The sequence below is a fragment of the Protobothrops mucrosquamatus genome, unplaced genomic scaffold (assembly GCF_001527695.2).
Source record: "Protobothrops mucrosquamatus isolate PMUCROS unplaced genomic scaffold, P.Mucros_1.0 scaffold1261, whole genome shotgun sequence".
Lineage (NCBI taxonomy): Eukaryota > Metazoa > Chordata > Lepidosauria > Squamata > Viperidae > Protobothrops > Protobothrops mucrosquamatus.
The window spans coordinates 20187-47306 of NW_015387467.1; the positions used below are offsets into that span (position 1 = coordinate 20187).

General features: G+C 47.9%; 2 protein-coding genes across 2 annotated transcripts; both read left to right on the forward strand.

Moving 5' to 3' along the window:
* Positions 1–4354: 4354 nt before the first annotated feature.
* Positions 4355–15865, forward strand: LOC107292077 (zinc finger protein 397-like). The gene is made up of 6 exons (XM_015821137.1): positions 4355–4630; positions 5107–5233; positions 5357–5439; positions 6552–6678; positions 9650–10508; positions 15757–15865. Exons 1-6 carry the CDS (start codon positions 4355–4357, stop codon positions 15863–15865), a joined length of 1581 nt encoding a protein of 526 aa, XP_015676623.1.
* A 4798-nt stretch (positions 15866–20663) lies between these two features.
* LOC107292074 (zinc finger protein 93-like) lies at positions 20664–22440 on the forward strand. The gene has a single exon (XM_029285079.1). The coding sequence runs from the start codon at positions 20727–20729 to the stop codon at positions 22008–22010; it is 1284 nt and encodes a 427-aa protein (XP_029140912.1). The 5' UTR covers positions 20664–20726; the 3' UTR covers positions 22011–22440.
* Positions 22441–27120: the final 4680 nt, after the last annotated feature.

A 27120-nucleotide genomic window follows, 5' to 3' on the forward strand; every position in this document is an offset into this window, starting at 1 on the left:
AGTCACCCCGCATGGACCTCCCCAGAGGAACGTTTCCAGTCATCTTTGCAGCCCTTCACAACAATTTTCTGGTTTTTCCACACCCTGAAAAGTTCAGGATTCTCAAACTGGTCCCTCTCCTTGCTGACCCCTCAATCCAAACCAGTTCAGAAATTGGGTCTCAGTCCAAATCCTTCAGGGGGCCCCTCCCGATCCCCAATTGAGGGAGTGGCCCCTTGGAGCCCCCTCTTCTCCTCCTCTCTTATCAAACAGTCCACCCAAGGAGGGGCCCTTCTAGATGGAGCCTCTGCAGTGCAGCCCTCAATTCCACCCTCCCCAACTTTGGGAGAAGCCTCTGAACTGGGGTGGGGGGGGCAGGAATCAGAGGCCCTGAACATCCCTTTCATAGAGGGAACAAACATCTCACCTTCGGCTGGTGGTTCAAATTTTTATTAGTTTATCAAAATATAAAATATAGAAATACAAAGAGGAATAAAACAATGGGAAAATAAGGGAGGGAAAGAGGAAGAGGGAAAGAAAAAAGAAAAGCATTGACTTCTGACTTTTTGGCACAGTAAAATAAATAATAACATACAACCTCAATACAACAATATACTATACTATACTATACTATACTATACTATACTATACTATACTATACTATACTATACTATACTAGACTAGACTAGACTAGACTAGAATAGAATAGAATAGAATAGAATAGAATAGAATAGAATAGAATAGAATAGAATAGAATAGAATTATGGGATAGAATAGAATAGAATAGAATAGAATAGAATAGAATAGAATAAATAGAATTATGGGATAGAATAGAATAGAATTACGGGATAGAATAGAGACTAGAGACTAGAGAATGGGAATAGACTAGACTAGACTAGACTAGACTAGACTAGACTAGACTAGAATAGAATAGAATAGAATAGAATAGAATAGAATTACGGGATAGAATAGAGAATAGAGAATGGGAATAGAAAAGAAAAGAAAAGAAAAGAATAGAATAGAATAGAATTATGGGATAGAATAGAATAGAATTACGGGATAGAATAGAGAATAGAGAATGGGAAAAGAAAAGAATAGAATAGAATAGAATAGAATTATGGGATAGAATAGAATAGAATAGAATAGAACAGAATAGAATAGAATAGAATAGAATAGAATTATGGGATAGAATAGAATAGAATAGAATTACGGGATAGAATAGAGAATAGAGAATGGGAATAGAATAGAATAGAATAGAATAGAATTATGGGATAGAATAGAATAGAATAGAACAGAACAGAACAGAATAGAATAGAATAGAATTATGGGATAGAATAGAATAGAATAGAATTACGGGATAGAATAGAGAATAGAGAATGGGAATAGAATAGAATAGAATAGAATAGAATAGAATAGAATAGAATAGAATAGAATAGAATAGAATAGAGCTGGAAGTGACCTTGGAGGTCTTCTAGTCCAGCCCCCTGCTCAGGCAGGAGAACCTATACCGTCTCAGACAAGGTGAATGTCTAGTCTCTTCTTAAAAATCTCCAGTGATGGAGCGGGTTCTCTCCCCCCCTTCGCTTCTGGGGATCCGGGCCAGCAGCAGCATCAGGGGGAGCCCAGCAGAGCTCATGGATGCCGCCCCACCAGCGCTCCCAAAGAGAGTGGGGAAAGCATGGAAGGCTCCCAGCCCCAGAGGCAGAACCGGGAGGTCTGGATTGCGGGGGAGGGGGCGTTTTCCTCGGACTTCGGAATTGGGAGGGACCAAAAGAAGGATCGCCAACCTCCAATAACGGATATGGCACAAGAAGAAGAAGAAAAGGAGGAGGAGGACCAATGGGAATTCTCCCTTCTGCAGCATCATCGGTCTCCGGGCAGAGTCTCCCTTGACTTCATCCTGTGGAGGAGAGAGTTCCACGCAGAGAGAGAAGCGGAGAAAGTGAGGGGAGGGGGACGGGGATCTTCCTTCGTTGGAAAGACCCGGGGCTTCTGCTGGCTTCTGGCTCAGTGTTGAGGGGGGAAGGGAGGCCACCTGTGGGGCGATTAAGAAGGAAGTTCTCCCCCCTCCCTTTCCGGAGAAGACCCCCCCCCAGGAGCAGATCCGGGCAGACCACGGATGACGCCTGGGCCGGCTGTGGGGAATTTAGCCTCTCGCCTGAGGCAGGAGGAAGGGAGGACACGTGGGGAGGGGGAGGACATCTGGACTGACCCTCCTGAACCCCCACCATCACTTGTTCCGCCCCAAATTTTCTTCCTCCCCCTCATCCACAGCCCAACTACCTGCCTTTGGATGATTTGGGGGGGGGGAATCACACCTGCTTCCTATCCCCCTCCTCCCAAAGACCCCCCACAGCCCTCCCAAGAGCCTCTCAAAGGGAGGGTCTCCAGCCCCCTTCATTAAAGGGGGAGTTTGGGGGAGCCAGTTTCGGAGAAGGAATTCAGAGCCCCTCCCCCTATCCTTCTCACTGAGTTCCCCTCTGTGGCTCCATCCACTCCTTCCGTTTGAGCAATGGGAGAATATGGGGGGGGGGCTTGGGGGGCTTTCTCAGTCTCCTCCCCAAATTCAGAATCTCCCCCAAGAAGGGACCGAAGCTCCACTCGTTGCCTCACATTGGAGATTCAGAAGAAAAGGTGAAGTTTTGGAAGCTCCAAAACTACTTTTGCCAAAATGCAGCTTTCCTTGTATTGTGGGTTGCGTATGTAGATTCAGGTGTGGAAATGCCTCAGTTTCCCTCTTTCCCTTTCCGCCTCCTTCCTCTTTCGAGGCAACCGACTTTGGGGGGCTTTGGAGGAAGAATAGAACAACAGAGTTGGAAGGGACCCTATAGGTCATCTAGTCCACCCCCCCTCCCAAGCAGGAGACCCAATTCTGTCAGATGGCAGTCCAGTCTCTTTTCGAAAGCTTACAGTACTTCTGAAGGCAATTTGATTGTTCTCACTATCAGAAAATTTCTCCCTTTATTTCTAGGTTGAATCTCTCCTGGATCAGTTTCCATCCGTTATTCCTTGTCCTGCCTTCAGGCGCTTTGGAGAAGAGCTTGACTCCCTCTTCTTTGGGGCAGCCCCTGAGATATTGGAACACTGCTATCATGTCCCCCCTCGTCCTTCTCTTTGTTAAACTAGACATACCCAATTCCAGCAACCGTTCCTTATATGTTTTAGCCTCCAGTCCCCTGATCATCTTTGTTGTTCTTCTCTGCACTCTTTCTAGAGTCTCAGCATCTTTTTTTACATCGTGGTGACCAAAACTGGATGCAGGATTCCAAGTGTGGCCTTACCAAGGCCTTGTAAAGTGGTATTAACACTTCCCATGATCAGGAATCTGTTAATGCAGCCTATCACTGGGTTGTATGTTTCTGCCTCCAGTCCCCTGATCATCTTTGTTGCTCTTCTCTGCACTCTTTCTAGACGTCTTTTTTTACAGTGTGGAGACCAAGACTGGTATTCATTACTTAATTTCGTGATGAGTTACCCAGTGACAAATAAAGATATTGTATTCTGTCAGTAGATAACGCGATCTCGATGGGATCCCCTCTGTTAGAAACGTAGGAAGGGCTCGCAATGACGGATCGAGCGGTTGACCATCAAGTGGATTTCAGCTCCTCGGCTGCCGTTTCCTCGGCCCGACGGAGTCCGGAGCGCGGAGATCAGCCTGGCCTGCCTGAAAGGAGCCGCTTCCCGGCTCTGCTCCCCGCGCCCGTCGCCGCCCCCTCCCTCCCTCCCTCCGGCGGGGACCCTCGCGCTCCGTCCGGCTCCTCCGTTGCTCAGCAGGGCCGGCCCCGGAGGAGGAGCCAAGCCCGGCCGGGCGCTTCCTGCTCGGCCGCAGAAGAGGGGGCGGGGGTCCTTGGGCCGCGTGGGGGAGGCGGGGAGGGACCCTTCCAGCCACCCCGTCCGCCTGCTCCGCAGCCCGGACTGCCACTGCCGGAGCCCGAGCCCGCAGGACTCCCCCGGCCCGGGTCCGCGACCCCCCTATCCGCTCCGCTCGGGAGGGAGGGAAGCGCCGCGGAAGTGCCAGACGGCGGGGAAGGCGGGGGTCGGCCCGCGCCCCCTCCCCATCGGCCGGCCGAGCCGAGGTCCGGGGGCGACGGAGGACCCCGGGAGGGGCGCGGAAGGCTTGGCCGCCTGTGGGCGGGGGAGAAGCGGGAGCGGCCGGGGAGCAACTCAGCCGCCCCCTTGCTGTCCCGGCGCTCGGAGGGGAAGCCCCCTCCCCGGCCAAGGGCCCGCCCGCGCTCGGCTTTGGGGCCCGCCGGGCTCCCTCCGTACAGCGACCCAGCAAGGAAGCGAAGCCCCTTCCCCACGACACGGCTTGCGAGGTTGGCTGGATCGAGGTCTGCTTGTGGGAAGGGTCTCCAGGGTCGGGCACCACTCTGGGATGGGGGCCCAGCACCCCAGTGAGGAGGAAGCGGACAGGGGCCCCTGGGCCCACCAGGGTGGGGGATTCTGGGAAAAAGGCCTCCGGAAAAAGAGCCTGGATGGCAAGACAAGCCACCCACGCATCGTGGATCACCGCTTAGGGGACCTCTGCCACCAGGAGGCCACGGGGCCACGGGAGCCGGGCAGCCGCCGCCTGCACATCCGAGCCCACGGGTGGCAGCAGCCGGAGAGACGCAGCAAGGCGCAGATGCTGGGCCTGGTGCTGTTGGAGCAGGTGAGACCTGGTTTGGATCCTGGTTTGCTGAAGAAATGGCCCACCGTAACAAGGCCTAAAGTGTAGTTTAAGGGGAGCAAGGCTGTTCCCAGGGGAGATGGGGGACCAGCGTGACCTTTGACATCCCCCCAAGTTTCTTTCCTTGAACTGCTTGTCTAAGGCCTCTTTTCTTTTTCTTTCTTTCTTTCCTTCTTTATTTCTTTCTTTCCTTCCTTCCTCCTTTCTTTAATTTCCCTTTCCTTTCTTTAATTTTTTTCTTTCCTTCCTTCCTTCCTCGTTTAATTTCTTTCCTTCCTTCCTCTTTCTTTCTTTCCTTCCTCCTTTCTTTAATTTTTCCTTCCTTCCTTCCTCCTTTCTTTAATTTCTTTTTCCTTCCTTTCTTTCCTTCCTTTCTTCTTTAACTTCCTTCCTCCCTCCCTTTCTTTGCTTTCCTTGCTTCCTTCCTCTCCCTCTCCCTCTCTCTTTCTTTCTTTCAGGGCTCTGAGCCATTCCTGGAGGCTGCCACTGATTCCTCCCCCTTGGAGAAGGATCTCTCCCACCCTTGCAGGAAGCCTCTCTTGGTGGGCATCAAACACGAGGAACCTCTGCTGGATCCCCCATTGGGTAAGCAAAGGATCCTGAGCATGAAGAGCTGCAGAATACCCCCCCTTTCTCCTCCTCGGGGTGTTTCTTGAGGGGCTCATCTCCCCCACTTCTTCAAGGCCTGCCTGGTTCTCCCCCTTGTAGGCAACGCAGCCATGGGCCTGGAAGCGGCTGAAATGTTTCCCCATCCAGAAGGGACAGAAACAGCAGCTGCACCTTCAGTTCAGGTAGGAGCAAAGGTCGGGGGGCACATAGAGGCTTCTGGCATGTTTTGGGGGGCCCGGAGCATGGGAGGCTTCTGGACAAAATCTCCCTCTTGGGTGACTTGCTGGGTTGAGGCAGACTCAGGTTTAAAGTTCTTTCCGTGTTTTTCTGGCCCTGCTTTTTCTTCTTCTTCTTGTGCCATATCCGTTATCGGACGTTGGCGATCATGTTGGCGATCCTGTTTTTATCAGCAGACGCACGAAAAAGTGCTGCTGAGTTTGTCCAAACCAGTCCCTTCAATTTTGAAGCCATGATGTTCTTCTTCTGCCTGGACCTCGTTAATCTTTCCCTGGAGGATTAAATGGAGTATGCCGTATTTTTCTGGGTGTCGCATCACATGTCTGAAATATTCTAATTTTTGTTTTTTAATTGTTTTGATGATTTTGCTGGGCTTTCCCAGGCAGCTTATCATCTCCTCATTTCTTTTTTTTAGACTCCCCAAATATAAAATTTATTTATTTAATTTAAGAAAATTTATATGACTGCCCAACTCATTCTCAGTGACTCCAGGCAGCTTGGAGTAATCTACTGAGCAACCGAAGTAATGGAATCAATGAAACAATAAATAACCCATCAATAAAATCTCTTAAAATATAAAAACAGAAAGGGGCAGCTGGAATATGTGACTTCTGATGATCCGTGATGAAGGGAAACACCAGCCAGGACTTTTGGGGTCACCTTGTGTGGGACCTTCCCCACGAACTGAAATGACTCCCCCTCCCCTGTCATGATGTCACCTGGCCCGGCTTTCATCATCCACGGGATGGGATGGGGGAGGGGCTAGTCATCCTCCACCACCACCATTCTGGATCAAATGGCATTTCTGGAGATAGACCCAGAGGGGATCCCATGGTGGTGGTGGTACCCAAGCATCCTCAAAAGCCCCACAAGTGTGTAAAAGAGGTGATGATGCCCCCCCCAGATCCAGTGAATCACCCACTTGCTAGGCCAAAGAGAACAGAGAACATGGAATACCAGGGCTGGAAGCGAGAAGGGCCTGGACAGCCTCACCCTTAAATCCCAGATGGCCTGTCTCACATGAAAGACCCCAACTGAGGCTTCTTGTTTTTTCTAGAGCCCCGTGTCCTTTGAGGAGGTGGCCGTGTATTTCACCAACGAGGAGTGGGCCCTCTTGGCCGCCGGCCAGAAAGCTCTCCACCGAGAAGTCATGCTGGAGAACTCGCGCAACGTGGCATCCTTGGGTAAGGCCTCTTCTCGATTCGGGGTGCCAGAATTTAGGGGTGGGTGGGAACCTGGATTGCAAGTCTTTAGCGCCTCTTGTGCTTGGACCCCCAAGAGAGGCAGCAAATCTTCCAGCTAGAAATGGAGGTTCTGGCTGGGGGACACAAAATGTCTCTCCGGCCGAGACGCTTCCTGCATTTCGGGGTCCGTTCCTTTGTGGTTGGGGGTTCCAGGAGGCCTTCGGTTTAATCCAGGCTGCCCTTTTTGGCCTCCTTGGGGTCTCCTTAGGCTGAGGTTGAGGGTCAAGGCAACCCCGACTCCATCTAGGAGAAACAGTGGCCTCTGAGGAATGTCTGTTTGTACCCAGATGCAATTCCCGGATCCACTCTTCCACATTGGAGAACACAATTTTTTCTTCGTACCTAGGGAGTTCTCAGTTCCAAAACTGAGCCCAAAATTTCTGTGGCTAATTGAGACATTTGTTAAGTGAGCTTTGCCCCATTTTATGACCTTTCCTAACACAGTTATTCAGTGAATAACTGCAGTTGTTAAATTAGTAACACAGGTTTTTTTTAATAATACAGTTAAAAAAAAACATTGGACATGACGTAACATTCCAGTAAAAACTTTTCTATCAAATTGTTTCTCTTCTTACATTTAGTTCTTTATCTCTATAAGTACATATGAGTAACACAGTTGTTAAGTGAATCTGGCTTCCCCCCCATGGACTTTGCCTGTCAGGAGGTCGCAAAAGGGAACCACATGATCCCGGGATACTGCAACGGTCATAACTGTGAGTCAGTTGCCAAGGGCCTGCAATTTTAATCACGTGACCTGCAATTTGATCACGGATGCTGCAATGGTCGTAAGTGTGAAAAAGGGTCATAAGTCCCTTTTTTCAGTGCTGTTGTAACTTCAAACGGCCACTAAATGAACTGTTTTAAGTTGAGGACTCCTATATTTGTACAAATTTTCCACAATGATCTTATAGGCTCCGAGAGAAGAGAATCTTGGTAGCTCAGAGTTGAACTGTGGAGTCCTCAGTGTGCTATGTTGATGCCGTGTGGTTGTAACTGTCTGTTGGCTGTTCCAGAGATACTGGTTAATTGTTCTGTCAGGAAGTTTCTCCTTAGTTCCAGATTGCTTCTCTTCTTGATTAGTTTCCATCCGTTGCTTCTTGTCCTACCCTCAGGCGCTTTGGAGAATAGCTTGACTCCTTCTTTGTGGCAGCCCCTGAGATATTGGAACACTGCTATCATGTCACCCCTGGTCTTCATTAGACTAGACTAGACATACCCAATTCCAACAACCATTTTAGCCTCTTTGTCACTCTTCTCTGCACTCTTTCGAGGTTGGGTTGTTACTCTGTGTTGCTTTGTGCCTGGAAGGAGAAAGTTATGGTGTCATTGTAATAATCACATGAAGTATATCATTTGTACACTATATGTGTCATTTGATTGAGGCAACTAGCCACAAATCATCGTTTGTCTGGGAGAGAAGTGGGCCACTGCGAGGTCCGGATTCTCATCCCTCAAATGTGAAAAAGTCTGCAGGGACTCGAGGGGGGGGGCAGGGGAGAGGGTGCATTCAGGCTGCGGATGGCCCACCTCTGCTCTGCAGGGGAAAAGGATTTTTAACTGTTTTGATTCAAAACTCGCCTCTAGACAAGATGGCTGACAGACAGACAGACAGACAGACAGACAGACAGACAGACAGACAGACAGGATGAATGAATGAATGAATGAATGAATGAACGAATGAATGAATCTACACCAGAGGCAAGAAAAGGGCTGATGGCATAATCTGCCTGTCAGGGAATGGCACCCCATTTGGTGTCCAAATGAAGTCAGAGACACGGACACAAATTTGTAGTTTTATAGAAATAAACATATTTAATATCTACATTTACAGCAGACAAGATAGTCAGGCGCATCCCTACATCATGAGGTAAATCACAGAACAGCAGACAGAGCACACAGAAGAAAAAAAAGGCGGGGAAAAAGGGAAACTCCCCCTTCTCATGCAGCAACCAATCATAGCACAAATTATCTCAGGCAGGAGCCCACACTCTCCAACTAATCAACTACAACTGTGTGTCCTGGCCCTTTATCCATTTTACTGTTCCAGCTATTAAGTTAAATATCTTAACGCTGCCCATTTCCAACTTCCAAACTGAGCCCCTCTTGTTTATGGATACATAGTCCTTGATTTACAACCATTCATTTAGTGACCATTCAGAGTTATAACTGAAAAAAGGGGGCTTATGACTGTTTTTCACAGAACCATTGCAGCATCCCCATGGTCACATGATCAACATTTGGACGCTGCACAACTGGCATGTATTTCTGACATTACAGTGTCTCACGGTCATGTGATGCCCTTTTTGTGCCCGTCTGACAAGCAAAGTCCATGGGGAAGCCTGATTCACTTATTAACTGTGTTACTAGCTTCACAACTGCAGTGATTCACTTAACTGTGGCAAGAAAGGTCATAAAATGGAGCAAACCTCAACTCACTTAACAACTGTCTTGCTTAGGAACAGAAATGTTGGGCTCAGTTATGATCCCAAGTCGAGGACAGAGGTGCTGCAAATAGAGGGAGGAATGTGGAAGCAGGGCCAGAGAAACATGGCATTAACAGCTGATCTGAGATCTATTAGGTTTGCCTTCTGACCGGGTTTCTATTTCTATATTTCTATATTTATTTCTATTTCTATTTCTCTCACTTTCACTTTCTATCTGCCAGCAGGAGATGGAGGGGAAGGGGGCAGCAGAAACAGCAATGTCGGCAGGTGCAGGATGTCACTGGTGGTCCCCAGCCATCCTGGGATGAAGGAGTCATGGAGAAGGCAGGAAGGAGCCAAGGAGCCGAGGGGAAACCCAAACGAGAAGCCAAAGGAGCCGCTCTCCCTGGGGGACAGTCCTCAGAAAGCACCACTGCAGCAAAGAAATGGCAGGAAGAGTGTCCCCAACCAAGCGGAACTCTGGCCAGGTCGGACAGAGCAGAAGCAGCACCGGTGCCCAGAGTGCGGGAAGAGCTTCCGTCAGAGCTCACACCTGTTGTCCCACCGGAGTATCCACACGGGCGAGCGACCGCACCAGTGCCGGGAGTGTGGGAAGAGCTTCCGTCAGCTGGCCTACCTTGCCTCGCACCGGAGAATCCACACAGGGGAGAAGCCCTTCCGCTGCCCCGAGTGCGGGAAGCGCTTCAACCGGAGCACCAACCTGACCTGCCACCGGAGGAAGCACACAGGTGAGAAGCCTTTCCTCTGCCCCATCTGCAGCAAGGGCTTCTGCGACAAGTCAGGCTTCAACCTCCACCAGCTGATCCACTCCAAGGACAAACCACACAAGTGCCTGACCTGCGAAAAGACCTTCATCCGGCGCTCGCAGCTGACCTCTCACGAGGGGATCCACACAGGCGAGAGGCCTTTTTGCTGCCCCGAGTGTGGGAAAAGCTTCCATCGCAGCTCCAACCTCACCTCCCACCGGAGGATCCACATGGGGGAGAAACCCTATGGCTGCTCCGAGTGCGGAAAGAGCTTTTACGACAAGCAGCACCTTCTGCGGCACCAGAGGAGGCACACAGCAGAAAAGCCCTTCTCTTGCACTGAGTGCGGGAAGACCTTCAGCCAGAAGAGGAACCTGGTGAGACACCAAAAGCTCCATAGTGGGCCAACACCGCCTCCGTCCTCGCAGTGGACAAAGAGGTTCTGTAACAAGCGGCAGCCACGGAGGCATCCAGACACTCACGGGAAGGAACGAGGACCCTTCATGTCCTGGAGTGTTGAGGTGGCATCTGATGGAGTCCCAGTCCTGCTTCCCTGCCAAGAATTCGCACATGGAGATCAGTATGTCACAATTTCTCAGATCAAGTGACAGTTATTATTGCTCCATTAGTCTTTGGTTCAACAATTTCTCCTTTTTAAAAATCTCTTGCCAGTTAGAGCAGGGGGTTGGACTAGAAGACCTCAAAGGTCCCTTCCAGCTCTATTCTGACTGATCATTTGTGCCTTAATTCTGTGCTTACAGTCCTGGCACGCTTGGCTGACAGCAGTGCTGAGCGTGGTTCTTTCAACTCAGCTGTAGACATAAGAAGATTCATGCTGGAGAGATCAAGAACTCTCATATATTCTAATTCCCTCCCTTTCTCACATGTACTGTGTATCTATATCACTCTGGGTGGTGTGCAACACTCACAATTGGTACCAATGCAATTATAAACTCTAGACAGGCCAAAAATGCAGACTTAAAAAATAATGTGAAACGGCCAAAGGAAGTCACAAAATCTGCAAGGCAGGTTGACCACACAAGAAGTTGTACAATTGGCACTTAACGACTGCTTTGCTTAATAACGAAAATTCTGGTCCAAATTGTGGCCGTAAGTCAAGATCTGCCTGTACTTGGGTCAGATGATGGAGATCATATCTCTGTCCTGGAGATCAACGAAGCCTCCAGTTGAGGGGAAAGGAAATTGCAAAGCCAGGAAGTGCAAACACAGAGCAAGTACTTTGCCTCTCCGGACCAGGCCACCATCTTCCACTCGTGAGCAAAAGAGGCTAGTGTCTTCCCACTATGTGAACTAGGTAGATATTTTTTGGGACAGCACAATATGCAGATCTGACACAATAGCCTCGATGCAAGGGTTGGCGTTCTGTCGAGCTTCTCGTCTTGAGGACTCAGCGCCACACCCGGAGTCCCCAAGATGAGCTCAGGGAGAGACCAGGCCGCCAGGGTGGGAATCCATCTACAGAGTTGGAGATGAGGGATATTCTTCCCTTTTTCCATGCTGGAATTCTCCATGGTGGAATTCACTGGGTGATCCTGGGTTCAAGTCTTCCTCTCCCAATTGAAGATCACGCTAAAAAGCAGTACAGCTGCAATTGCTCCTAATCATTCTGATTAGCCATTTTTTTTGTGGAGTTTTTCCAGTCGTAAACATTTTGTATAATAAACAATTACATTCGCAAAATGGGCATTTTCAGTTCTTTTTTGTAAATATTCTTCCAAATAGAACTGATCCTTTCTCACAACTCCATGCTGGTGGGGGTTTCCCTTCATATACAATATGGCCAAGTGTCATTCGCAGTAGCGAACAGTCTGTAAAGTTGCTGTGAATGTTAGCAACTTTTGAGACCTCACTTGTGAACGTGGGCATCGAGTGATGTAAATATTTTGCCGCTCTGCATATCCGCCAATCCCTGTGACGTCGTTGCAAGTATCGATTTTGCCATTACTGTAAAAATATTTTTCCCAAGTTTTTTTTATTAATTTTCCAATATTACATTTACATATTTGAAAAGTAGTGTGGCGGCTGAGCACAATAATTCCATTCTTTCTTTTTCTTTCTTTCTTTTCTGTTTTTCTCTGTCTCCTTTGTCTTTCTTTTTGTCTCTCTCTCCTGTCTTTCTGTTTCTTTTTTTCTTTCTTTCTCTGATCTCTCTGTCTTTCTCTCTTTCTCCCTGTCTTTTTCTTTCTTTCTTTCTTTCCTTTGTCTCTCGCTTTCTTTCTTTCCTTTCTTTCTCTGTCTCTCTGTCTCTTTTTTTCCCTTTCTTTTCTCTCTCTCTCTCCCTCCCTCCCTCTCTCCCCCCTCTCTCTGGTCAGTCACTAAACAAATGGTTGTAAGTCAAGGACTACCTGGAGTGTGACCTCAGAAGGATGGAAGGCTGAGTCAACCTTGAGCCAGTGAGATTTGAACTGCCGAACTGCTGGCAGCCGGCAGTCAGCAGAAGTAGCCTGCAATACTGTGTTCTAAGCACTGTGCCACCAATGCTCTTCATGGCCTTGATGGAAGATGTTGTTGGGGGAAAAGAGTGGGGGAACTCCAAATCTGTGGGCTGTCTTTCCTGATTCCCCCCCCCCACACACACTTAATACAAGTTCTGGCAAAATGATAGCAGCTGTCTTCTGCCTACCAACATCACAAATCAAGCACTGGAGAAGACAAACTGGGATACTTGATGGATGTAAAAAAATCAAGAGGAATCTGGTTGTACCTGACTAACAAATTGTACTTGTAGGTCTTTAAACAAAATTGGTTCATGGGAAAAGGTACAATGAGAACCTCTTGGATTTTTGTGAAGTGTCCCACAAAGAAGGAGTCTGCCAGTCTCGATTAAGTCCTGAATCAACCATTACAAGTTGGGGTACATCCTGCTAACAGCAGGGTGGAAGCTTTCTTTTGCAGCCCCTCGGTCAAATTTAGCCCCCTTTGAGAAATCCCTGCTCCTTCGTGGTTTTTTCCTCCCTGATTCTCTCTCCACCTGGGCCCTGCTCATCAACCACTCCCCTCCTATGAGGGTCTGCCTGGGGAGGGGTCCCACCATTTTCTTGCACATCTCCTCAAAAAGGTTATTTATTTCAAAGTTTCTGTATACAGTACTCGGTACTCATCATTTGGTTCTGGGAAGTACGACAAATACTAAAAACTATGAATACCAAACAAACCACATGATTATTCCCTCTATATTGTGTTTTTATTCTCTGTAAGCTATTTAGAGTCGCCATGAGTGAGTAGGCAGCTATATAAATTTTCCAAAATAAATAAAATAAATTAGAGCATAACCTTTTGTTTTCACCAAAAAGGCTAGCAAGTCATGAGGTAATTGTCATTGACAAGTTCTAGCTTGCACATGAAGTACCAAACAACAAGTACCGGGACTAAATTTTCACATCAAAATGTGTTGAGTACCAAATTCCATGAGTTTGAAAGCAGTCCAGTACCAAGATACCACTGTATTCTAATCTTTTTTCCCATCTCTTTTTTCCACAGCAATCATGAATTAATTGTTCTATTCCTGTGATCATGTGCAAAAATACATTTGTTTTGTTTTTGCTGCTTGCCAAATCTTCATCCTCCACTGTTTCCGTCAGGGATGCAAAGCTACATGATCCGAAGTGATGAACTGACAAGAGAAGAACTGCAGCCTGGACCCTTAGGACCTCATGGACACTGAGAGCTGCAAGGGTCCCTGGAGGTCTTGTGTGAGGGTCCATCCGCTGGTCCAAATGGCTGTCCAGTCAGGGCTTGGAAGCCCCCCGTGATGCAGCCCCTTATTTGGATCTCTCCTGCATATCTTCCATCCACTGTTCTTCCCTTGGGAGCTATGGGGAATAAATCCACCTTGTCTGGCCCCGACAGCTCTTTAAACCAGCCAATGTTATGTGTTGTATTGTGTCATTGTACCAAGAATTGTGTCAGGAGGAGTTATCACAAGATTGATGAAAGTACTGATGGGTTTGTTGGAAAGAAGGCATGTCTGGAAAACAAGGACAGCTTCAATTTGTATTGATCTTTTGAGAGCACACCAAGCTCGGTTCCCCTCAAATATTTAAAATAAACCAACAGAGTCATTGTTTTTCTTTTATGAAATTATCTCTCTTTTAGCCTTGTGGTTCTTGCGGGATCAGGATGGATTTAGCATCCCTGGGCATGCTTGCAAACTTTCAACAGGAGGAAACTGAATATGCAGGAACTCTCATTTATTTTTCCATTTCCAGGGTTTTTACACTGCCCCGCTCAAGGGGACGCCTGGTTGTTTAGAGTCGACAAAATTGAGGCATGTTGAATAAGTGCTTTTCAAGAAGTGCCTTTGGCTCTGCAACAAAGGCAGGTCCTCTCTCCATCTTCCATGTCCTGCAAAGGGACCCCGCTTTGAGATTCTGCTTCCCCATTCAACAACTTTTGGGGATTCGGGGGTGAAGGTGCATTCTTCAAGCTTGTGGGTTGGTTTCTGACTATTTCATTACCAGGCTAGGTAACATCTTCAGCAGAGTTTAGGGGATGTCTGTGTCAGCGCTCTTCTGTTTATAAGGGCTTCAGGTGTCGGTGTGTCAAGTGGAGGTCTTGTGATGGGTAAGGTATGAGTCGTCAATGAGAGACTTGTGATGGGTCTTGTGATGGGTAGGTTACTTCAGGTCAGGGTTTTAGGAAGGTGAACTGCTAGTGGTGGGGAGGGGGCTTGTGTGGGATGGTTGAGGGTTGATGCTGTTTCTGGTTGGCTGTGTGGTTGATTTGGATTCTGAGGGCTTAGTAGGCTGTTTTGTAGGTTGATGTGTCTGTTGATGGAATTGCTTGTGGAGTGCCAGGTTTCGATGAACTCCCTAGAGTGACGGGTGGTAGCGTGGCCGATGGTTTTGGTGTTGTTCCAATCAAACTGATGTTGTTGGGTGTCGGTGTGGGTAGAGATTAAGGATTTGGGATCATGGCGTTTGACTGCCAGCCGGTAATCATGGATCCTTGTTTTTAATTGACGTGATGTTTTTCCGACGTAGAATCGGTTGTAATCGTTAGTTGATCTTCAGCAGTCTTTCCTCCTGATCAGGCAAAATCTGCATTAACTGGCTTACTTCAGGCCCTGACTCCTGGAAGAGGTTGAGAAATGGCTTTCCCCACCTGAGAGGCTTTAAGCATGGGGTGGACGCCAATGCCCATGGCTGACTGGGGAATTATGGGACCCCAACTGGCATGGCTGACTGAGGCATTACGGGACTCCCCGAATTCCCTGATCAGACATGGGAGTCGGAGTCCACCCATCTTGAAGTCACTCACCCAGAGAAAGTTGTCTTAGACCAGGCACGTCAAACTTAGACCAGGCCGGATGCGTCACTCTGAAACCATGCCCACCCCATTGCCAGCAATGGGGAAAAAGTCGTGATACATTGTGCAATGTCATGTGACATCACGAGTTTGACATGCCTGTCTTAGAAGCTGCCCTCCTCAGGTAGCGATAGGGTTGGGGAGCTGCCAATCAATGCAGCATGACGAGGCCCCTCCTCCCTCTATATATACTGGTGCTGGGCAGGGCAGAGGCCAGAGGGTGCCGAGTAGTGAGGTGGGAAGGTTTATGGATGTGGGATATGGATTGTTATTATTAGAGGGAATCCTTGTTAAGGTACAAGATAAAAGCTAATTTGATTCCTGGCTTCCAGCTGAAGTTGGCTATTCCCCACCATCCACCTCTTTGGGCCACCTCAAGCAGATAATAATGCTTCATTTTTATCCCATTTAAAGTTACCTCATATGTGGCATATGTACTGTATATATAATGCCATATTATCTTGTCTCTATAAGGTTCCCTGCTGTTTTTTTTACCTCAGGTTACCTCAGCAATATAATAGAGATTACCTCAAACGGAGGCCCGAGAAGGGCAGTCAGAATAATATTGAACTCTTTCGTGAGGTAAAATTTTCCCGAAAATTGACCTAGGCACCCAGAAACGCGGAAGAAACAAAGAGTCTGAATAATAATTTCAAGTTATTACTTTGATTAGTCTGTTTCTCAGGCTGGGCTGAGATCAGGAAAGCCAAAATGGAGCCGTTCGAGCCGCCATCTTTATTTTTTTGACCTCCGAGAGGGGTAGAAGATTCCGGCGTAGCCTTCATTGCGGGAAGGTGGGCATAAGAGGATCGCGGCGCGGAGGACCCCGAGAGGCCCCTTATTCGCATGTCGGCGCTTTCCGAAGACTCGGGAGGCGGAGCAAGAAGACGTTGAATGGCTGACGGAGGAATTCTGGGAGTTGAAGTCCCAGAAAGCGGTTGTGTGTGGGAGGGGTTGGAGGCGCAAGGCAGCGCGCGGGCGTCGGCGGAGGGGCCGGACTTAAAGGCTGCTCCGCCCCGCCTTCCTCGTCGGCAGCTGGGTAGCCCGCGCGTTCTCGTGTCCGGAGTTGGGAGCGGGCGCGCGCAACGGCGGCGGCGATGGCGGCTCCGGGGGTGGCCGCAGCGGAGGAGGTTTCCACTGAGAGGCTAGCGGAGGTGGAGGCCCTGCTGGCGCAGCGGGTATCGGAGCCGGTGCGGGCGCGCTGGCGCTGGGAGATCAACCTGGGCCAGCCCAACCTGCAGCGGTTCCGGGCGCAGCTGAGCGAGGCCCGGCGGGGTAGGGAGACGCTGCTGGCCCGGGACGCGGCGCTCTCGGAGGCGGAGCAGCAGCGGCTCCAGGGCTTCCTGAGGCTGGAGATGGCGCTGCTCCGCTGGTTCCAGGCGCGCGGCGAGCGCGAGGCGGCCCGGCGGGCCCGGCGGAGGAAGCCCAGCGGCGGTGCGGGGAGAGCGGCCGCGTCTTCCGCGGGCGGCGAGGGATCTGCTGCAGCGCCGCCGGCCCGGGCGAAGGAGGAGGAGGAGGAAGCGCCGAGCAAGGACAAAGAGCCGCCGGGCCCGCCGTCGATGCCTTCCGAGCCAGCAGCCGCAGCCAGGACGACTTCGGTGGGGAAGGTGGCGGCTCTGCGGGAGGCGCTACTGAGCGTGGTGACAGAGCTGGAGGCGGCCGAGGGCCGGGGGCGGCCGGTGTGGGCGGCGCGGAAGCTGGAGACGGCCCTGGCGGCGTTCCTGGACGACCGGCTGTGGGAGAGCCTGCGGGAGCTAGGCCGGGCCGTGCGGAAGGAAGGGCGCGCTCGGGTCCGGCAGCTGCTAGCCCTGCGGGAGGTGCTGGAGGAGGAAGGTTGGGCCGAGAGCGCGGAGGCGCTGCGGAGGGAGCTGGAGGAGCTGAGGACTGGCCTGCGGGATGTGCCGCTGGAGGAGCTGCAGCCGCTGCTGGAGAAGGCAGAGGCGCTGCTGCGGAAGACCGACTGCTGGGAGGTGGCCTGCCTGGAGAAGGGCCTGTGGGCTGGCCCTCTGGAGGAGGCCGAGGCTGCCAGGAGAGAAGCCGAAGCCCTGCGACAGACCCTCCGGCGGGTCCCCTTGGGGCAGGGCGAGGCAGCCCTGCAGAGGGTTGGGCAGGAGGCGCCGGTGAAGGAGGCGCATCTCCTTTGGGAGAAGGCAGCGGCCCTGGAGACGCAGGCCCTGGCCTTCTGGTCAGACACACTGAAGCGGGCGGAGGAGATGCTGGACCAGGTGGATGCCCTGAGGAGCACCCTGCAGAACTCCTCTCTAAAGGAGGCCCTCTGGGAGAAGGTGGAGGAGCTGCGGGATGCCTTGCGGGAAACTACCAGGGAGAAGGTGGGCCTCCTGCCCTTGGACCTGTGGGGTAAGAGCCCGCGGGAGATGTGCAGTCGCCTCCACAAGCTCTGCCGGGATTGGCTGCAGCCGGAGAAGAAGACCAAGACTCAGATGCTGGACCTGGTGATCCTGGAGCAGCTGCTGGCCGTGCTGCCTACAGAGATGGCCAGCTGGGTGCAGGAGTGTGGAGCAGAGACCAGCGCCCAGGCAGTGGCCCTGGCTGAAGGCTTCCTGCTGAGCCAGGCGGAGAAGAAACAACAGGAAGAGTTGCAGGTGAGGGGACATCCTCCAAAGCTATGCATTAATCAAGAGTATCTTTGAATTGAGCATTTTCTCCGTTCCCCCCCCAGAATATGTATTTGGGGCACTTGCTCCATTGTTCCATCTTCATCAAGAGTCAACGGTTCTGCAAAGTTGAGAGATTTTATCTGAAACCTTATTTCTCTTTTCAATCCTCCTGGTATTTCAGGTGCAAAAGCCCTTTCTGGAGGCCATCCCCAGACATCCTAAAGGGAGGAAGGATCTACCAGATGCCTCTCAAGAGCTGCCTTTCAGGGGCATCCCCCAAGAAGATCCAAGTTGGGACACTTCAGGAGGTAAAGGGAGCCTTTCCAAGGGACCTGACGGTCTCAAGAAATGTCTTGTTGGTCTCATGGTGTCTGAGTCCTTCACGTAATATTTTAAAAGTCTGCTTTAGCTCTATGTAGGTCCCATGCAGAAAATTAAATTATGCCCATGTTGTTTTTAGGATTGTCACCTTTTCCTGGTAGAACTGAAAGAGTGGCTGAATCTCCATCTCAGGTAGGAGAGAAACATTTAAGGGATCACTTGGAGTCCTCTTTCCCTCTGGGACTCAACAGCGTTGCTGCTCTTTAAGCAGCCTGAAATGGAATGTGGCAGAATTGGTTAGGAGATCTCTTTCAAGTCATGCTCTTGTCAACTGGCACAGGGATCCAAGAGTAATACCACCCTGGAGGGTGGCTGGAGGATTTTCCCTCCATTTTTTAAATTCTTTAATCTTGTCTTTTTTGTATGGATTGCATAGTTTGTTATCTGTAAACAGCCCAGATTCACTTTAATAGTAAAGATGTATAATTTGGGTTAATAAATAAATCATACCAGACAAAAAAAATCAGAAAACAATATTCTAATCCAGGAACTATAAAAGAGAAAACCACCCTCCTCCGCCATCCAACACTGGCGGGGCAAGCTACTGTATAAAAACAGAGAAAACCTCAGACTCACTTGGGTTGATGATGTTGTCTAGTCAGGTAATAAAATGTCTGCTAGCAAACCACCAAGCTCTCAACACTGAGCTACATATATTCTTTTCTCTTAGATGATAATTTGTACAAAATCTTTGGGGAATTTGTTGAACAAAGGGTATGAGTTGCAAAGCCTTCCTGGACTACTAATGGAGAAAAGTGTGTTTTTTTTTAATTTCCCTTTTCCAGGGTCTTGTATCCTTTGAGGAGGTGGCTGTGTGTTTCTCCAAGGAAGAGTGGATTCAGTTGGATCCCCGTCAAAAAGCCCTCCATGGGGAAGTCATGAGGGAGAACTTGAGGAATGTGGCCTCTCTAGGTAAGGGCGCAGGCATGTAGAAAAGGCATTTTGTGGTCCCATGAAAGCAGCTCTTTGACATAAACCCAACCACACTTTATATCTGGGAGAGAGAGAAGATCCATTCTACAAAAATTCTCCTCTACTGATTCCAAGACACCTTACACTGAAGCACAGAGTGGTTGAGGGACAGTGCTGGAGGCAGAAACGGGCCTATAAAGGGGTGTGGGGACTACAGTGTCCCTTTGTTGACTAATTCAAATTAATCCTTGTGATTGGACAGAGCAAGCTGGATACAGCAAATTATATGCCTAGTGAAGTCAGATGTAACTATGAAGTTATGGGGCTGGATTATATAGACATAGTGTTTTTAATAGATCAAAGGGATACTTTCTTCCTAGGGGATTACTATTTTCTGCTGTGCAGAGCTCTATGTGCCTTTCAGGATCTTTTCTTGGCTGGTAAAACATTCCTTGGCCTTTTTGGTGTTTTATGGCTGAGTTGAAAGTTTTAGTTTTCCTAGGAAAGTGTCTTTTGTAGTGAAAGTAAAATCCAATTTGATACCACGTAGTGACCAGTGCTTTGTTTGTCTTGTAAACATTCATTGAGTTAGGGTTTTAGGGGTTTTTTTTCTATTTGAAACCAAGAACTTGAATGTGTGGGAAAATGTATGTAGTGCAGAATAAAGATTAAATCATGGATAGGAAGAGGCAAATATACTAATCCACTGTGCACTATTGGTCTAGAACAGCGGCTCTCAACCTTTTCTGTACCCTGCACCCCTAGAATGCTTCTGATATATTCTCGCACCCCTTACAAAAATTCGAAATAACGGCAATGAATTATGCATATATACTATAATTTTGAAAACCCAAGTTTTTGTACCCCCTGGAATATCGTCTTGCACCTCCAGGAGGTGCGAACACCCCTGGTTGGGAACCGCTAGTCTAGAATGAATGGCTTTTAAAATTGTTTTTACTACCCATAAAATATAAATTTCTATCCCATGCAATTTTATACAATATTATAAAATTGTTTGGAATCTGCAACAGGTCTCTAAATTCGATAAGCTTTAAGTCAGATTGTTTCCTTTTGGTCAGAATAGCCTATATAACTACTACAGAGGTTTTTGCAGTATTTGGGGGGGTTGGGATCCTCAATCATGTCATATGTTTTGGTGATTTATTTCCTCCTTTTAGTTTAAATACACACTTATTTTCTTTTTCTCTGAAGATGCTGTTGGCCAAGAGAATGTGGGCTATAGGCAAATACTAGAAGCTCTCAGACGCAAAGAAAGAAGAGACCAAACGGAACTAAAAAATCATGAGAGATACCAGTCAAAGGATGGGAGCAGAAAGTATTCCACTTTTCAGTGCGATGAAATTCAAGACGGAGCAGCCCCGCACATCCCTAAAGGAAAAAGGACAAAGTGTTTTGGGAAAAGTGTGAAAACATTTGGAGAAAATTTAGATTTAAAGGAATATGATCAAAGCCACGCTAAAGAAGAGGAGGATCAGGACAGGGAAGATGAAAAAAGTTACAGTTGGACTTTCATTCTTTCATTGCGTGACAGAATCAACATGGGGGAGAAACCCTACAAATGTAGAGAGTGTGGAAAGAACTTCAGGAGCAGCAGCCAGGTTACTTCCCATAGGAGAATCCACACGGGGGAGAAACCCTATAAATGCCTGGAGTGTGGGAAAAGCTTCAGCTGGAGCAATGACCTGACTTGCCATAAAAGGATCCACACGGGGGAAAAACTTTATAAGTGCTCTGAGTGTGGGAGGAGCTTCAGGAGGAACAGTCAGCTTGCTTACCATAAAAGACTCCATGCGGGAGAAAAACCGTACAAATGCATGGAGTGTGGAAAGAACTTCCTATGGAGCTATCAGCTTACTTCCCACAAAATGATCCACACAGGGGAGAAACCCTATAAATGCCCTGAGTGTGGGAAGAGCTTCAGGAGGAGCAGTGAACTGACGTCCCACAGAAGGATTCACACCGGGGAGAAGCCTTATAAATGCATGGAGTGTGGGAGGGGTTTCAGGGGAAGCAGTGAACTGACCTCCCATAGGAGGGTCCATACGGGAGAAAAACCGTATAAATGCATAGAATGTGGGAGGACCTTCAGGAGGAACAGCCAGCTTGCTTACCATAAAAGACTCCACTCGGGAGAGAAACGGTACAAATGTATGGAATGTGGGAAGAACTTCTTCTGGAGCTATCAGCTTGCTTCACATAAAATGATCCACACAGGAGAGAAGCCATATAAATGCACAGAGTGTGGGAAGAGTTTCAGAGGCAGTCGTGAGCTTTCTTGCCATAAAAGGATCCACACATTGGAAGAATTGCACAAATGTTTGGAATGTGGAAAGGCCTTCAGGAGCAGAAATGAGCTCACTTCCCATAGGAAAATCCATCCAAGGGAGAGACCATACATATGTATGGAGTGTGGAAAAAGCTTCTCTTGGAGTTCTCAGCTTACTTCCCACAAAAGGACTCACTCGTGTGAGAATCCATATAAATGCGTGGATTGTGGGAAGAGTTTCAGGGAAAGTAGTGAATTTACTTCCCATAAAAAGATCCACTTGGGCGAGAGACTGTATAAGTGTATGAAATGTGGAAAGAGCTTCAGAAGGAACAGCCAGCTTTCCTGCCATAAGAGAATCCACACAGGGGAAAAACCATTCAAGTGTGTGGAATGCGGAAAAAGCTTCCGTCAAAGCAGCCACCTCATTTCCCATAAAAACATCCATACAGGAGAGAAACCCTATCAATGCATGGAATGTGGGAAGACCTTCAAGAGGAGCAGTGAACTCGCTTCCCATAAAAGGATCCACATGGGGGAGAAGCCATATGAATGAATGGATTTTCAGCAAGAGCAGTACCCTTGCTTCATATGAAGGGTTCAGACAGAAGAAAAACCCTATAAATGTGTGGACTCCAGGAGAACCCCAGAGAAGCAGGCAGTTTCCCTAGACTAGACTTGCCTGGTTTTTTTTATGCATACCTTGTCTTCTTGGTATGAACTAAAAAAACATACTCTGAGTCATGACTCCTTGCTACCTTAAGCCTGATTTTTGCCAAGACCTGAAACCAACAGCCACAAGAAAGAATTAATTTACTGGGGGAAGATTTCTAACAATAGGGGTAGGCAGTTTTACATAAGATGAATGGGCTTTTGTCATACTAATGTGCCAACACTGTTGCACCAAAAAGAATACTGTGCTTTAGTTTATGCTTTATAATGTTCACAGTCTCAGATGTTTTGTCACCAACATATAGAATTCAAGTAATCCTCAATTTATGACCCCAATTGGGATCAGAATTTCCATTGCCAAGCAAGGAAGTTGTTAAATGAGTTGTGCTCAATTTTATGACATTTTTTTTTGCCACAGTTGTTAAACTAGTCACTGCAGTTGTTGAGTGAAATGTGGTTTTTAAGTGAATCCGGCTTCCCCCATTGACTTTGTTTGTGGAAGCTGGTGAACTCATGACCCTAGGATACTGTAGCTATCATGAATACATGCTGGTTGCCCAGTGCCCAAATCTTGATTATGTAACTATGGGGATGCTGATGACTCTTAAGTATGAGGACCAGTTGTAAATCACTGTTTTCAGTGCCCTTGTAACTTTAAAGTTTTAAACCATTGCTAAACAAATGATTATAAGTTAAGGACTATCTGTATGGTAAACAAGCAGAGTGAACTTTAATATTCTAATACAGAAGGGCAAATAAGTTTGTCACTGGCATCTCTAAAACTTGGTGGAATGACAACTATGATTGGTGTATAGCTTTGGAAGACAGCAACTTATTAAAAGGGAATAATGTCAGCAAAATGGAATCTAACTGTACATTGAAGGAATATGGCTGCGCACAGGTTCTCTGATTAAAGCATGAATTCTGTTGAGAGTGGGCAAAAGTAAAATCAAAGAAATGGAACTGATTGTAATTCTCAATAAACCATCTGGGAGGCAGAATATATGGGCAAGGACTTTTGATGTCAGGTGACCAAACTTTACCAGAGGCACATCATAGTAATTACAATTTCAGCTACTCTGACAACTACTGGAATTCTAATTCTGTTCAGAATTGGAAGATTCCTCCTCTCTTGTTGATGACTTCAGAGAAGGGATAAGGGGATCTGCTCTCAACCTAATAGTTTCCAATAGGGGAGACAGCTAGAAGTGAAGACGGATGGATCCTGGAGGAAAGCGACTATATTATCCCTGAGTTCTTGATATTAAGGGAAGGAGGGACGGAAAAGAACCAGAGTTTTCGTGCTGGACTTCAGAAGAGTGGATCAGATCCAGGGTCATGAACAAGAGGATAGGAAATTCTGCAGAAGAATATGTTGAAGGCACAATAACAGAAGGAGATATGGTAGACTTTCAAAGATGCTCTAGCATTCTATAAATGCTAGAAGGAAAAAGGGGGAGAGAAATCCATGTTCAAACGAGTGGGGTGGTTCCTGTACATCAAGGTGTGTGCTCTGGAGCAAGGAATCTGGAAAGGATCTCCTTTAAGGGGCACATAAGGTACAGGGTGGAAGAACAATTCTTAGGCAAGAAATCCATTATAAATTATAACTTGTAAATGAACAATCACCAAGTAAACAAATGTTGGAAGGAATTACATATACAGAGTCTCTTGCTTGGGCAATGAGTTGGACTAGAAGACCAATTTCATACATTCCCCTTGGAAGACAGCGTTCAGGCACCTGGAGATTGGACAACAGGAAAGGTACCAATTGCAGGAAAAAAAAACCCCCAGACTTCTAGAAAAAAAGAAGGCAAGTGTTGGTGATAGGCGATTCATTGCTCAGAGGAATCGAACCAACAATTTGTAGAATGAACCACCAAACTAGAGCGATTAGGGTGTCTTCCAGGAGCAATTATCAAAGATGAAAGTAATGGGCTTATTAAAATAATTAGGTCCACAAATTATTATTCCTTTCTCCTCTTTCATGTGGGGATGAATGATACAACAAAGCCCCTGGAAACAATATCAAGAGATTATGAGCAACTAGGCATGAAAGCCAAAGAGATGGGGGCACAGGTGGTGGTCTCTTTCATACTCCCAATGAAAGATAGGCATCCAATGAGAGAATGCAAAACCTTAGAAGTAAACCCCTGGCTTAGGGTATGGTGCTGTTGAAAGAACTTTGGATTCTTGGACCATGGTCAGCAATACCTACATGAGGAGCTTCTGGCCAGAGATGAACTACACCTCACAGGAAAGGTCATCTTTGGAAACCAACTGCTACTTTATCCGAAGGGCTTTAAAATAAAACTGAAGGGGGAAGGAGATAAAGTTTTAGAAGCTAATTTCAAACTCAAATCTCAGGGCAATCAATCAAATGGAAAGAAAGAAGGGAAACTCAGACACAAAATGTAGGGTTAGTCAAAAAGCACTCAGAAGCCTATACAATAATGCTCAAAGTCTGATCAACAAACGGTGAATTTGATATCCTAGTATATGAGAGCAATTGTAACATTATTGTCATTAACGAAACTTGGTGTAATAAAGCCCATGACTGGAATGTACAGCTAGAGAAATTTTAACTGTTCAAAATAAACAGATCTAATAAAGGAGTGGAGTTGCACTATATCTAAAAATTCACTACGGCTCTATAGAAATGCAACAAAACAAGGATGAAAACCTTGAATGCATTTGGATCAATATAAAAGGAAAAAAGAATTGCCATTGCCATAGGTCAGTGGTGGCGACCTATGGCACGGGTGCCAGAGGCGGCACTCGGAGTCCTCTCTGTGGGCACACATGCCATTGTCCCAGCCTTGCCTCCAGCCGTGACCCCCTCCTCACCAGCAGCCTCCCTGGAGGAGAGTTGCCCCTGAGTATGGCCCACGCAGAGCAGTGCAGCCAAGGACATGGCAGCCAGGCAGCATAGACAAGATTCTACCCTCACGCCCCAACGTGCACAGTTGATGCTGCGGGGTGTGGGCAGAGGATGTGGCCGCCGTGGCGCTGCTGGGCTACCTGGGTGATCTGCGGTGGGCCCTGGAGGCGGTGAGTGGCCCTTCAGGCAGGCAGGGTGGGGCGGGGCAGGGGGCGGAGCAGGGGCGGGGCCAGTTTTTGGGCACTCAGTCTCTAAAAGGTTCACCATCACTGCCATAGGTGTATATGCTACAGGCCACACAAACAGGAAACAGATGGACTTTTTGCTAGTCAGTTAACTAAGGTATATAGGAAGCCCACCACAATAGTAATGGGGGATTTTAACCACCCTGACATCAAGTGGAAGACAAACTCTGTACCTAGTGAAAGATCAAACAGATTCCTGACATTTCTAGCAGACAAACTTTGTCTCCCCAAAAGCAGAGAACTAGAGAGTCAACCATACTGGTTTAATTCTCACTTATGGAGATGAAATGATAGATGGGGTTGAAGTTACAGGAACTCTGGTGGAGAGTGACCATGCTATATAATGAATTTGTCATGGTTCCGATAGATGAAACCCATCAAAAGAACTTCAAGGCAAGAATTCTTCCTTAAAAAATATTTTATTCAGGAAACAAAGTCTCGGCACTACATAGTTGAACCCAAAACTAAATTCCCTTCTCCCAGATACAAAGTAACAAATTGCAATTCCCATCCCCAATAAGCAGTCATAAATCACATTCTCCAATTAGCCTGAAATGCGGGCTTTCTCTCCAGCTCCTCAGCCCGCCAAAACGTTATCAGTTCGTCCTTGAGTTCCCACTGAGCAGCGTTATTATTATGGCTAGCTGAGCTCAAGCATTCACCCCAACCCCCCTTCTACACCTGATTTCTAAATAGAAGAAAAACATGTTAAAAGCAAAGCAGAAATGGCCCAGGAGGGATCCCTGCAGATTCTCTTCCTCTCTTCCTGGTTTAGCTGAGGGTTTTCCTTCGGATTGGAGTGTGTGTGTGCGTGCGTGCGTCTGGGTGCATCAGGGTATCTGGGTGTCTAGGTGACCCTCCCAAGTCCTGGCTGGCTGTGGGGCTGCCCTCCCCTCTTGTCATCTAATGCTGGGGGCTTCCTTCCATACTGAGCGGGGGGGGGGAGCCCAGAGCCTCAAGCTCTGGCTCCACTTTTCCCTTCCGGAGTCTCGGCAGCTCCAGCCTGGGCTCCCTCTGGGCCCTGTGGGAACCAAAAGGGCATCTAGTCCACCCCTCCAGGTGCACAAAGAAAGGAAGACTGGGTGAGAATCGTGCGGTGGGGGGCGCAAAGGGAAATCCACACTCCCCTCCGGAGCTGGCAAGGAACAGCGCCCCCCCCAAGACTGAAAGGATCCCCCTTCCACTTTCTCCGCTTGTCTCTGCTTCGAACTTCCTCCCCAATCGGGTGAAATCAAAGGAAGTTACCTTCTGGTAGGTGATTCAATTATAAGGGATGTAAATTTAGGAAAGGACACAGAGGCTTCGAAAGAGGTCAGGTGTCTTCCAGGTGCTACTGTCAGTAGGGACAAGAAACGTATTTCTAAAATAATTAAGAATGGCAGCAGGGGCTGTGATGTGGAGGCTATTGTACATCTTGGCACTAACAATCTGTCCCAAAAAGATGTACTCTCTGTGCAGAATGATTTCCAGAGCTTGGGGAAGGAACTTAGCAGAATAGGCTGTAGGCTTACTTTCTCAGAGGTTTTACCAGTGTATAAGGAGCAAAATGGAAAAGGCCAGCGCATAGCACAATTCAATATGTGGCTAAAGGAATGGTGTAAAGGGGAAGGCTTTGGATATATTAGTCACGATGTCTGTAGCTGGTCCAATGAAAAGATGTACAAAAGAAATGGTTTGCATCCATCAAAGAAAGGGACTGAGTTACTCAGCTATAAATTCACAGATTTTCTGAAGGAAAATTTAAACTAAACAGCGGGGACAGTGAGTTAATTGATACAGAACAACCCTGTCCCCGGCAATCTAAAAATTATAGGGCTACCAGTGCATGTAGCATAGATGTGTGTGTGGACAAGAATACCAACCTTGCT